Source organism: Aethalodelphis obliquidens, unplaced genomic scaffold (genome assembly GCF_003676395.1).
Source record: "Aethalodelphis obliquidens isolate GAN/ISIS:26980383/991018 unplaced genomic scaffold, ASM367639v1 scaffold17, whole genome shotgun sequence".
Classification (NCBI taxonomy): Eukaryota; Metazoa; Chordata; class Mammalia; order Artiodactyla; family Delphinidae; genus Aethalodelphis; species Aethalodelphis obliquidens.
In genome coordinates this window covers 19944822-19957681 of record NW_020837961.1, presented here as the reverse complement: position 1 = coordinate 19957681, position 12860 = coordinate 19944822, and the positions used below count along the sequence as shown (strand labels likewise).

General features: G+C 48.5%; 1 protein-coding gene across 1 annotated transcript in view; it reads left to right on the top strand.

Annotated features, from left to right (window-relative positions):
- Window positions 1–2638: 2638 nt before the first annotated feature.
- Window positions 2639–12860, top strand: part of SETD7 (SET domain containing 7, histone lysine methyltransferase) — a 48886-nt gene continuing 38664 nt past the window's right edge. The window contains exons 1-2 of the mRNA XM_027117032.1: window positions 2639–3331; window positions 11901–12030. Coding sequence (XP_026972833.1) covers window positions 3292–3331; window positions 11901–12030 — 170 coding nt within the window. The 5' untranslated portion in view covers window positions 2639–3291. The remainder of the gene's footprint in view (window positions 3332–11900; window positions 12031–12860) is intronic.

The window sequence follows — 12860 nt, the reverse complement described above, 5'->3', positions numbered from 1 at the left end:
CAGGGCAGCTCAGAAGAGCCACTCCTTGGCGTGAGCGTGGAAGCCAGTCCCACCCCAGAGCCTGGCTGTGGGGTGTCCTGAGCCACCCCTTTCGTCCCTGGTAGGGCTTGTTCTGGTGCATCGGGATCTGCTGAGTTAGGAGCTGAGCTCTGCTGCCGCCGCCCCACACTGTGATTAAGAGCTCAATGATTGATTTTCTAGCCCATGACCACACTGGTGGGGACAGAGTATGACAGAGGAGACTGGCGGGAAGCCAAGTGGAAAGAGGGTTTATGAAATGAGCTCTCAATGAAGAAAACTGTGGGAAAGAATGCAATGGAAGCAGATTTGGGGCCAGTAGATGTGGGAAAATAGAACTCAAAAACGCTCTTCAGACTCGAACTGAAACAAAGCATTTTGCCAAACACAGGAAGAGGATGCAGTGTGTGAGAAAGACTCAGCACTGTTTATATAAAACAGAATATTCCTCTCTGCACAATCATCACTGACAAAGCTTCACCTTCCTTCTGTACCAGGCACTGTGCTGGGTTCTGGGGCTATAAAGAAGAATCAGTCAGTCAGTCTAGAGAAGGGGATTGAAAACACACAAAATGATGTGTAAAAATGCAAATGGCTCTTAAGGGAGTCATCAAAACATTTTGCCTAAACTTTGGGCCCGGAGCCAGCAGGCACGAGTGGTGGGGGGAGGGGGCTGGGACTGTGTCCCAGGTGTTGCCTGCCTCATGAGCAAACCTTTTTTTTTTTTATTTTATTTTATTTATTTATTTTTGGCTGCGTTGGGTCTTCGTTACTGCGCGCGGGCTTTCTCTAGTTGCGGCGAGCGGGAGCTACTCTTTGTTGTGGTGCGCGGGCTTCTCATTGCGGTGGCTTCTCTGTTGCGGAGAACGGGCTCCAGGCGCGGGGGCTTCAGTAGTTGTGGCATGTGGGTTCAGTAGTTGTGGTTCACAGGCTCTAGAGCACAGATGTGATGCACGGGCTCAGTTGCTCTGCGGCATGTGGGAACTTCCCGGACCAGGGCTCGAACCTGTGTCCCCTGCATTGGCAGGCAGACTCTTAACCACTGCGTCACCAGGGAAGTCCCTTGGCATTTTTTTTTTGCCCTGGAAACTGGAGAAGATGATTATCTGGCAGGTTTTTGTGCATCAGTGTAACATGTAAGAGAGGAGATGATATGTTTAAAAGGGGAAAATGACAAAAAATATCATATAACTCAAAACCAGTGAGTGACCAAGCTCAGTACATGATGGCTGGTTTTTGTTTGTTTTTCTTTTTAATCAGAAATAAAATCCTGTTTCTGTGGGTCATGTTTGAAAATGATGTAATCCAAAGTGGGGCTTTCATCTTCCACTGCAAGAACCTCTTCTCTTTGCAGCTTTGGAGCCCAGGTATCTGCTCTGGAGGACTTTAAGGAGGTTCAATTTAAGCCAGAAGACTTCAGAAAGGTATCGACTAAGCCGGAAGGACCTCTCATCAACTTAGCCTAAGCTGGGGGGAACTCAGAGCCTCTAGTCTAAGCTGGAGGGCCTGACACCAGTGTAGCCGAAGCCTGGGATCTCCTAGGGGAGGAATTCAGGCTGGGAGGTGTGTCTTCCCAGGGCCCTTAGGCAGGTGAGCAGCACGAGGACCCAAGTTTCCTAACGCCTGGTCCAGGGCCCTTCCCTCTCTTTCTGAAACAGTCAGAAGGGGTTGAAATTTCTGGCAGTGTATGGGACAAATGTCCCTAGCATTGTTCTCTTTTTTCGCAGAGGAAAAACTGAATTTAATAAGAAACTCACAATACTCGATAAAAATACCTGGCATTTAAGCACAAAGTCAAAAGCAAGGCGTGGTCTCCCGGGTACTGGAAGTACTTTGAAATCCACAAAGTCTCATTCGTGGTTCGGAAAACAAAATGGAACAACTTTCTCGGCTCTCTCCTATCCTCCCCCCGCCCCCTCCGTGCAGTAGCTGTTCTTGGCAGACACCCAAAGCGGCACCCGGTAATTCCACGGCACATTGTGTACATTTGCATCCATTTAACCAGCTATTTACAGCCGCCCTTTGCCGCCACCTGTAAGAGGCAACGCCATAATGACGCTAAGTGGCGGGGCTGCGAAGCGGGTGCCCCGTGATGTTCTCCGCTTAAAGAGCCCGAATCTGTGGAAGGTTGGCACTTGGAGAAACAGGGAGACGGCTGGGGACATCACACGTACAGGGGGGGGAGGCGTGCCAGACGGAGGGTCCCTCCTCAGTAGCTCCGCTCGGTGGCTCCTTTTCTTTTACCACAAGCGCGAGGAGGGAACTGCCAGGCCTTCCGCGCCGCTTGTTTCCTGCCTGATAAAGAGCCCGCTGCCATTTGGATCTGCTGAATTTCTGAATCACCCGAGACGCCTGACAGTCCCGAGGAGGGTGGGGACGCAGCGCGCACGGGTGGGAGCCGCAGGCCCGCATCTGGGCTGGATGTCACCCCCTTGAGTTTGGGAAACCTGCTCGCGGATGTGATGCGGCAACGCGGAGACACCTGCTCTCCAGTGCGTGCCGCACTCGTGCAGCTCCGGGTGGCAAACGGGGTGAAGTGGGGGCGAGGGCGAGAGGAAGTTGAGGCGCTGGAGCTTTAGGAACGCTGCCTTAGCTTGCCTTGCTCTTTGGAGGCTGTCCCGAGGGGGGACTGGCGGGCACTGCACGCGGACTTCCAAGTGGTCCCCGGCACAGTTGGAGGTCGGAGTTCTGAGCCCCAGAGGGCGGATACCCAGAGGTCCCAAGTGCCCGCGAGGAGCCCGCGGCGCCCAGGACCAGGCTTGGCGCTCGGAGCGCACCAAGCCTCGCAGAAGCAGAAGATAAACCCTGATGGGCCCGGGGGCTGGTGGGCTGGGGCGTAGCGTCAGCGCGGACCCCGAGCGTCTTTCGTTTTAAGGAGCCTCACTTCTGGGAAGGGACGGGGAACTGTCAATCAGCGAGGGAGGGAGCGCACCGGCGCTGGGTGATGTCAGCGGATCAGCTGCTCGATAACAAAGAGGGGGTATTACAGGAGAAAGTTGCAGCGGCGGCGGCGGCCACGGCGGCACCCCGGAGCCTCGGAAGCGAGGGGCAAGTGGGCGAAGGAGGAGGGACGGCTGCTGCGGGAGCGGCTTAAGGCCAAGGAATTGAAAGGGCTCTAGGGGGAGGCAGTGCGAGCCAGCCCCGACTGCTCCTCCTCTTCCTCCTCCTCCAAACTCGCAGGGTTCAGCCCCAGCGCTCGCTCAGCCGCCGGGAGCACCCGGAGGGACGGGAGGCAGCCGCGCGGCTCCGAGCTGGGCAGGGTCCCCAGCCGCCATGGATAGCGACGACGAGATGGTGGAGGAGGCTGTGGAAGGTACAGGCATTTCTCTGGGGCCCGGGGAGGAGGCGCCGAGGGCACGGAACGCGGAAGGAGTGGCGGGCTGCGACCTGCGCGGCGCCGGGCCCCGCGGCCGCCACTGTCCCCTACGCGGGTGGCCCGCTGCTTGGGCAGGGGCCGGACCGCCACGGCCACGCCACTGGGAGCGCGCACTGCACGGCGGGGCGCAGGCCGGGAACGGGTCTCGGCTGGGCCGGGGTCTCCGGGCGAGCGCTGCTGCTCCATCCCGCCCGGTCACCGCCTGCATCCGCCTTCGGAGTTGCGAAACCTGCCGGGCACTCCGGCCTTCCCCCTTTCGGGGATGGGAGGTGGCGGTGCGCAGGAGTTCAGCCCCCCGCGGCCGGCCGTCTCCGTGGAGCAATCCCCCCGCCCGTTTTTGGCAAGCCCGAGCCCATCTCCGGGCGCCAGCCCTTTCCTTCCGCTCGCCGCTGCGACCCGCGGTGACCGCGGCCGCGTCCGGGTCCGTCCCCCGGCGCAGCGCACGGGGCCGGACCAGGCACGTGGCAGCCGCGGTCCGGGCGGTCGCTTCTCCGAAACGATGAAATCATTGCAGAGCCATGGACAACGCTCCCGACCCGGGGCTTGAACGCACGCCGGCGGGGAGGCGGGTGGCCCTGGCCTCTGCTGCCCCCGAGCGAACTCAGTCAAACCGCCCTTCCCCCTTCCTGCTTCCCAGGCGGGTGCCGCCGCCGCCACGCTGTGCAGGCGCGCCGCAAGCCCGGACTGAAATTGCTGGGTGACACTTAACTTTCTGAATTCCATGCAGTTGGCTGTGGGTGATATCACCGCCTTGGTGTCGTGTTTCTCCGCCCCTTCGCTTCCAGCGCCCCTCCCCCGACTTTTCTCGCCACTTTGTTTTGCTGAGTTTCTCCACCTTTTTTTTTTTTTTTTGCTGGTTCTAAAAAGCGAGGTGGGGACGTTATACAATCTAGTTGTTTGTATCAGGAGATGTTATGATTTTGTAACAGTGAATACTGGAAAATACTCTTTAGCGTATTTATTTATTTGATTCTGCCGTACACAGTACGTCGTCATGTTTTGCAGTGTTGCGTGATATTATTCCGGAATATTTTAACCAGATATCTAGGTAAATATTTTTTAAGCTTTTGGTTGAATATCTATCTAATTTGTATAAACAAGCTCTCAGAAACGGTAAAGAAAGAGGATGCATACTTATTGCTACTTTGGGAGAAAAAAAAAATCAGTTTTTATGTCAACATAATTGACTCCTTTTGTAGTCCCAAGGTCTTAAGGAGAGATTAAGTAGAATAATATTTCTGAATTCTATAAAAGCTAACTGTCTTAATGTAACTATTGAAACTTCTTATTTCTTTATCCAGCTTCAAGGAGTGTTGATGGTGGTGTTTTAATTTCATAGTGTCCTGAACTGTTTATCTCCAATGAGTAAAGCCAATGCTGGGACTTACTGGGGCCCAAAGATGTTAGTTGGAAGCCTTCTTTAAATGTAAATTATTGACTACGTGTGCCTTCATATTACGAAAGATAATTGAAAAATGCTCTTCTCAAATTGTTAGGACTGGCTCTCATTCTTCAAAGTTTACTTTTACTCATAAAAATTTAATGCAAACCCTTGATCACAGGCAGTGCTCCCGAGGTTAACCCATCTTCCCCTTTGAAGCTGTTTGGAAACACAAGGCCCAGTTGTCCACGGTCCCAGGCTCCTTGCAGAATGTGAACAAGCAGCTTTAGAAATGCACCGATGTTGTTTTTGAGATTGCTCAGTGGGTGAAAGCAGAGAAATTTCTTCATGTAAGCAAGGAAGGTTCTGTTGTATAGGGTGACCGTCTGCATTATTGTCCGAAATCAGAACATACTTGAGAAGGGTCACTGTTTAATACTTATGCTGGGACAACTGGCTTAAACCTTGAATGTCTGGGGCAATCTGGGACACATGGTGACTCAGTTGTACCTAACAGTAAACAACTAGAGTAACACAGAAATTTAAAAAGTCCTTAGATGCACCCAAGGCTCAGACTCAGTGTCTAGAGCATGTGTAAAAGTAGGCTTTTCTTTAGCCATTCTTGGACTTTTAAGTGCTGTCTGTAATAGTCTTTACTTAACATCTAACACATGCGTGGGGGACTGGTAAAAGGCCAGTCTGAATATCTTGGTGTTGAAGTACCAACTAACCTACCTCTCTCCACTTACAGAGCCTGCGCTCTCGGTAGTTTGTCTTAGCTGAAATTATCATTGCTGTAATTGTTTAGTCCTTACGTGTGCAGGCTCCGTGCTAAGTGTTTCACACACACATTATCCATTCAGTCTTATCACGTGCCTAGTAATATTATCCTAATTTTACAAAGGAGGGAACTGAGGCTTAGAGAAGTTAAGAACTAATCTGAGGACATTCAGCCGTGTGGGAGACAGGCTTGGACCTCCAGAACCCCACTGCGCCATACCAGACTGTCTCTCTACATCTTTCTTTTTTTTTAATGAGTCAGTCAAGTATATGAAGTAGTTGGTAACTGAGTTTGGAAGCCACAATGTTGCATCAGTGTCATTCTTTATTAATGTCACTCTTTAGAGGTTGGTTCTGAAAGAGTTTGGTGACTTTCAGAAAAATGTATTTGGGGAAAGGGAATTTAACTTACAGCCTCTGCAACAGATAGCCTTTCTCTTCTTTTTCTTCCTCCTTAGAAACATACTCTGGGGAAGAAATTGGTCTCTTCAGGACTTGAGTCTTTTGTCACCTCACGTACATTTTGATTCTCTGTCGGGTGGGAACTGTGGCTTGGGTGGAGTTCTAAGCTCAGGGTGGATGAATCCCCGAGGGCAGGTGGTTGGAGGGAGCATCTGTGTACAGTGCTGGCTGTGCTCCCTTGGGAAGGTAGCCCTGGGCCTCAGCAGGCCTGCAGACATCACCTGAGCTCCTGCTGTGGTTTTTAAAAAACTCTTTGAGGCTCATTCGTTCTTCAGGGAGTGATGTTTAGCTTTGGGACTAGAAATCGTCATTACGTCTATTTCTTCGTCCACCGGTAGACACAGAGATGAATACAATGTGGTCCCTAATATAATTTGAAATAAACATATCACATCTAAACCGATGAATGATGGTGGTTGAGAGGAAGTAAAAATTGCATCTAGCTTGGGGAAATAGATGGGGGAGGATTTCCCGGAAGAGGTGGCGTGGAGATGAGTCCAGTCCAGAGGGGAACTTTGGGAGTAAAGAGAGGTGTGGAATGAAACAATAATTCACAAGAAAAAGGCAGGTGACCAATAAGCATTTGAAAAGACACAATTTCATTAAATAAATACAAATAAAAATGTTGAGATAAAAGTTTTCTCTAATTACATTGACAAAATTCAATGAGACGGATATCATCCTACAAGGAAAGGGACACCCTCACGTGTGATTCATTAATATCATCAAGGAATTTCAGCTAATTGAGTACTAACCCAGGAGCACAAAGACATTAAAAAGAAAGGGGAAAAAAAAGAGAGAGAGAGGAGTGGAATTATGCAGGCACATTCAGAGATGAATCCCTGGGTTCGGCTGTAACAGAGGGCCTAGGAGGAGAAAAGTGGAAGGTGAGACAGGGAAAGGCGGCTCGTCACAGGCCGAGATTGTGGACTCTGTCCTGGAGGCCGTGGGCCATGTGAGGGCTCTTTAGAGCTGGGAATGGAGGATGAAGGCTCTGCTCTGGGAGGGCGGGAGCATGGGATGAACAGGCAGTGGGGAGTGGGTGAGGCGATCACCTAAAAGGCTCTTTGCAGTAGCGGTCACGAGGGTAGGAAAAAACAGAAAGGCCTCGAAACATAAAGGAGACATCGAGGAAGAATCCTCAAAAATGGGAAATAGCAGAGTCTCCAGAACTAAGGGGCCAGAATGAAAACGAGCATCTCCATGTTTCACTGTCCCAACCCCTCAAATACTAAGAGCATTTCTAACAGTCCCCCTAATACCTCATCCTGCCTGTCTCTAATAAGACTGCTCATGCAATGTACTTAGGAAAAATACAGGCTAGGTGTCCTGGTAGCACCCTCTACGTGGAGGCCTCACATTAAAATTAAGACCCTCACAACTAATAATTGAGTTCTTGCAAGGGATTACTCTCAAAACTCAAATCATGTTTTGTTTTTGTTTTTGTTTTTGTTTTGCGGTACGCGGGCCTCTCACTGCTGTGGCCTCTCCTGTTGCGGAGCACAGGCTCCGGACACACAGGCTCAGCGGCCATGGCTTAGGGGCCCAGCCGCTCCGCGGCATGCGGGATCCTCCCGGACCGGGGCACGAACCCGTGTCCCCTGTATCGGCAGGCAGACTCTCAACCACTGCGCCACCAGGGAAGCCCTCAGGTTATGTCTTTAACCACCAGCGTAAGTGTATCATCATGAGGGCACATTCTTTGCACTAAACAGAATAAGTTTGCCTTTTTATTATTATTACTTTTTTTTTTAAAGTAGTTCTATTATACAAAACCAACAATGCATGTAAGGGCCTCTGGTTCTGAGGGAAACACACACATATACACACACACACCCAGATGTCCTGTGAATAAGTCTGAGGCAGTAAGCAGCCAGATGTCCGATCCAGAGGGAATTTCCTGTGCTGAGAGGTACCGTCACTGCATAGAATACAGGCCTGGCTCTCATCAGGTTCAGGAGAAAGCTCCGAGGGAACCCGTGGGGAAAAAATTGAACTTTCTCTCTGTTCAGTAGATAATGATCTTTAGAACAGAGTGAAAAACTAGACTTGTGAGACGATTATGTTTTATTCCCTCTTCCTCTAACTTCAGTCAATATTTAAAACCATGCTGCAGACAGATATACGGCACACGAGCTGGGACCGCATTCCCAACACAGAGCAGTCATTCAAGTGGGTTTTCCCTGTTGTTTGGGTTGGCGTTCAATCTCTGTTGAGTGGGAATTGGCCCGGAAGGCTGTTGGCTGACTTGGCGCATTGCACAGATTGATCTCAATCAGAGCAAGCTGGACTAGCATTTCTCTTTGCATTGAGTAACACTTGGAAGAGACAGGCATTTGCCACCAGGATGTGCTGGTGAAGATCCTGGTGGTTCTGTGAGAACTATCTTAACTACAAAGGCGTCTTCCACTTCTCTGCCTGGGACTTGAGAACACCTCCCTCTTTAGAGGTTGCTTCTTCCACCATCGGCAGGGAAGAAAGGGTGTTCGGCCAGTTTGCCCTTGACCAGAGAGAAGAGGGATTGGAGGATTGGGGGAAGGGGCCTTCAGCATCCATGAACGCGTTCAGGGTAGCAGTTAATGTATTTCTTGGGCACATAGCAGTGGCTTCCTCATCTATAAGAGTGGAATTTGAGGGATGGTTGTAAGGTTTAATTTAGATAACAGGAAATTACATAACCCAGTGCCTGATGCATAGTAGGTATACAGAGTTTTTTCTTCTCTGTGTATCAGTCTCCCTCTCCATTAAATTGACTGTTGCTGGCAAGACAGATATTACATGATCTTATTGTCCAAATGGCAGCGGAACAAGAGTTGTACCAGAAGCTCCTCTCGCACTAACATTGATAGGAGATATGAGGTCTCAGCAAGCTAATCTCTTCTCTTTTTTTTCTTTATTTTTCTTTTTAAAATTAATTAATTTATTTTTGGCTGCATTGGTTCTTCGTTGCTGCGCGGGGGCTTTCTCTAGCTGTAGCGAGCAGGGGCTACTTTTTGTTGCCGTGCGCGGGCTTCTCATTGTGGTGGCTTCTCTTGTTGCGGAGCACGGGTTCTAGGCATGCAGGCTTCAGTAGTTGTGGCACGCAGGCTTCAGTAGTTCTGGCACACAGGCTCAGTAGTTGTGGCTCGCAGGCTCTAGAGCACAGGTTCAGTAGTGGCTCACGGGCTTAGTTGCTCCGCGGCATGTGGGATCTTCCCGGACCAGGGCTCAAACCCGTATCCCCTTTATTGGCAGGCAGATTCTTAACCACTGCTCCACCAGGGAAGTCCCAGCCTAATGTCTTTTCTTCCTGACGTTTCTTTCCTCGGAAGGTCCCTTAGTTGTTGTTATTGTTTTGGTTGTGGCTGTTGTTTTAAACATAAAGTTCTACTGCTAGGAACACCACCCCTGGCTGTTACATATTCAGGGTGGAAGTCTTGAATTATCGCAAGCCTTAACTTTTAGCTCCTTTTCATTGATCCCGGTCATTGATCACATCCTGGTCATTGATCACATCATCCTCCTTTTGGAAGGATGAGAAGAAAACAAAACAAATGAGCCAAACAGAGGATTCTGCTGTGATCTGATAGAGGGAGATTTCTCACAACAAGCAGCCTAAACACCTTTAGAAAGGCAGGGAATCGTCACAAGTCTGAGCCTTCTTTCTAAACACACAGTGTCCCCAGAGAAACAGCCATCATTCAGCAGCTTCTCTGTTCTCCCTCCCTAGAGCCTGACAAGGTGATGGGACTTCTGTTCACTGGCCTGTGGAAGGAGGCATGGGCATAAGCATCCTTCATGGAGCAGGGGTGATTTTTTTGCTTTCATCTCAGTGGGGTTCAGTACTGTCCTTCAAGTGCTTTTAGTGTGTTCTGTGATGCTTCCCAGTTTCTCTGATATCTAAATGCCATTGCTGAGGGTGCACCTGCAGTGTTTGTTCAGAAATAGGATAGGACTATTGCAACTGAGCAAAGGTGGAAATGAATTAACATTGGATTTTTTTTTTTCTTCTTAGTGTTCATGTTTATCATAATATTTCTCTTGATCTAAAGTAGAATAACTAATTTTATCAAACATTAACTTTATAAAGTCTGAAATATGTGAACTGTTTTCTATGGGGAAAGCGTTTCCAATAAATTAGTAAGTACCTCGATATAAGGTGAAAATGATTATTCTGATAGTTGTACCTAAATCAGAAGTGGAATACTAAATTTGTAGGAATGCAAGTAGCTAAATTTAATTTGATCTGAGCAACATTTCATAAAAGGAAGCTTTTAACTATACACTGAGTGGTTTTTTTTTAATGAAAGGAGAAAAAGTAGATATAATTTATTTCAATGAGAGAAACGCCATCAGTAGATATTTAGAAAATAATTGTCCAAATCACTTCATATGACTCAAGTGTCATTGAATTATGTCAGGTACAGTTTTTGGTTTTTAAGCAAGAAGGAAGCAATTGTGGCCTACTTCCCTCCTAACCATTAATTTCCTGGCCCTTGTTAGAAAACAATTTGGGTTAAGAGGAAAGGAACCTTATTGATTGTGATTTATTTAAGTAGCCATGTTTTAATGTAATATATTCCAGGTAGTTCATTCTATGCAGAATCAGATGTAGCAATAAAACAGTGCATTTGTTCATTTTTATTTTATGTTTATGTAATAATACAAATAAAGAGCTTTTTCATTCTTTATAAGAGAGCTTACTTCCTATCTCTTCTAAGGGATGACATTCGTTTATCACTTTAGAAGAAGTTCTTTTAGGAGAGTAAAGCATTCGTTGTGGTGAAATGGTTTGTGTTTTCTTTTATGTTTGTGAGCCATCTGGAAGCCACATTTAAGTGTTTAATGTCCCTGCACTGCACACAGTATTTAATGCTTTTATACCTTTTTCATCCATGACTCAGGTCATTAACCCAGGAGAAAGCCAGTAGATTTAACTGCTGCCTTCATTTTCACCTGCCTCTGCAAAATTAGTTCACCAGAATGACCGGGGAGGCACCAGTGAGGTGACTCTTGGGTTTTGTGAAATATGTAGATAATAATAAAAAACCTAAACATTGACTGTAAATGTAAATATAAGAGTACACCAATCGGTGACCCAAGAAGAACCAGCAGTTTAAAGATCACAGTGTAATAATCGCTGTTGATGTTCAAAATCACGGCTTAAATGGTCATGTGGACACTTCTAACTACATTTAAAGCACAAACCCTCTGAACACAGTGGGTAGAGGGTGTATGACAAGGTGATTACCGAACATTCAAAGCTGAAAGATTTTGTGAAGTAAAGCAGTAAGTTCAATGTTAAGCTTAAGTTTAAGCTTCGAGGGACTCTGAGTTCGTGTGTTCGTACCATGAGGTGTAGATATTCGGGCAGTCTTGAAGACATGGCTCTATCCTTTTCAGAGGGCACCTGGCTAGCAGGGCTCCACCTACTACATAAGGATGTATGAAGTCGTATTGTGTACTTAGTTCTAGAACCAGATAACTTATTGCCAAGACAGTGTGCCATCTCAGCTGTGTTTCCGTTAAGCATGAGAGCTCGGGGGCGCTAATTCCAAACGTGAGCAGTACCCTGGGGGGAAGTACTGGGTCAGCTGAAACTCACACTGCAGGTGTTATTATTGAGAATAACTCTCAGTCCCCGGTGAAATATGAGCGTGGCTTTGGTTCATAACCTTACACGTGTCTAAGGCCCTCTGTTGTGGACCCGTCCTTTCTAAAGTGTACCTAAGAGCGGAGTTGACGGTGCTGATGCGGGCAGGGAAACCTTGGTGTTCGCTCTCCCCTCAGGCAGGGAAGGGACCCTTGAGCTGCACGGGGCACTTGCTGGCAGCATCTGAGCACAGATGATGGTGGGTGAACGTGGACGATGTTAAGGTTTGCCTTGTGGTTCCCTTTCTCCAGGGCACCTGGATGATGACGGATTACCGCACGGCTTCTGCACAGTCACCTACTCCTCCACAGACAGATTTGAGGGCAACTTCATTCACGGAGAAAAGAACGGACGGGGGAAGTTCTTCTTCTTTGATGGCAGGTAGCACTCACGGTTTTGTTTTATTTTGTTTTTTGGGGGGGTGGGGAGTAGGTACCAAATTACTTTATTTGGAGGAATGATATGAATGAGAGAATTTAAGTGAATATTTTAGTACAATTTATAGAAAAAGTCAAAGTAACCCCAACGTGCATGTACTGCTTGGGGGACCAGGGATGTCAGCCACCCCCTGTTACTGAACCAAACTTGGGTCTGCTCAGCCGTGTGCAGTAAAGCCAGTCTGACATCTGGCTGTGGTGAAGGCAAGTGCAGCGTTGAGTGCAGGCGCCAAGCAATGAACCCAGGGTAATTAGTGCTCAAAACACCCGAACTCCCAGGTGGGTTTCGGTAAAGCATTTTAAACACCAGGTGAGGGAGGGGAGTCCCAGAGCATGTGATCAACTTGCACACATATCTCTGCTTGGTTGATGGTGAGGGAACAGGGCGGTGTCACAGGGGTTAACATTACCAGTAGGTCTGTGGGCTACATAGTCATGACCACGTATGACCTCAGGTAGTTAATTTCTTCCATTTGGTGGTGGTTTTAACATTTGCAAAACAACTCCGGAAATGTGTATCAGTGCCTGTTATCTGGGTACTTCAGAGAGGAGCTCCAGCGGAGGATATGGGCGAGGGGTCTGTCTCGGGAAGGTCCCATAGCGTCCTGCTTAGTTACACCCCCGTGGCTATGGCCTAAGACTCAGCTCTGCCATCATTGCCTCTAAGGGTGTGCTTGTCAGAGAGAGCCTCTGCCGTGCCAGATTCAGGGACCCCCCCCTCTTGCACAGGTTGGTTAGGTGGTCACGCAGGTCTTTGATGGATTTCACCTCCTC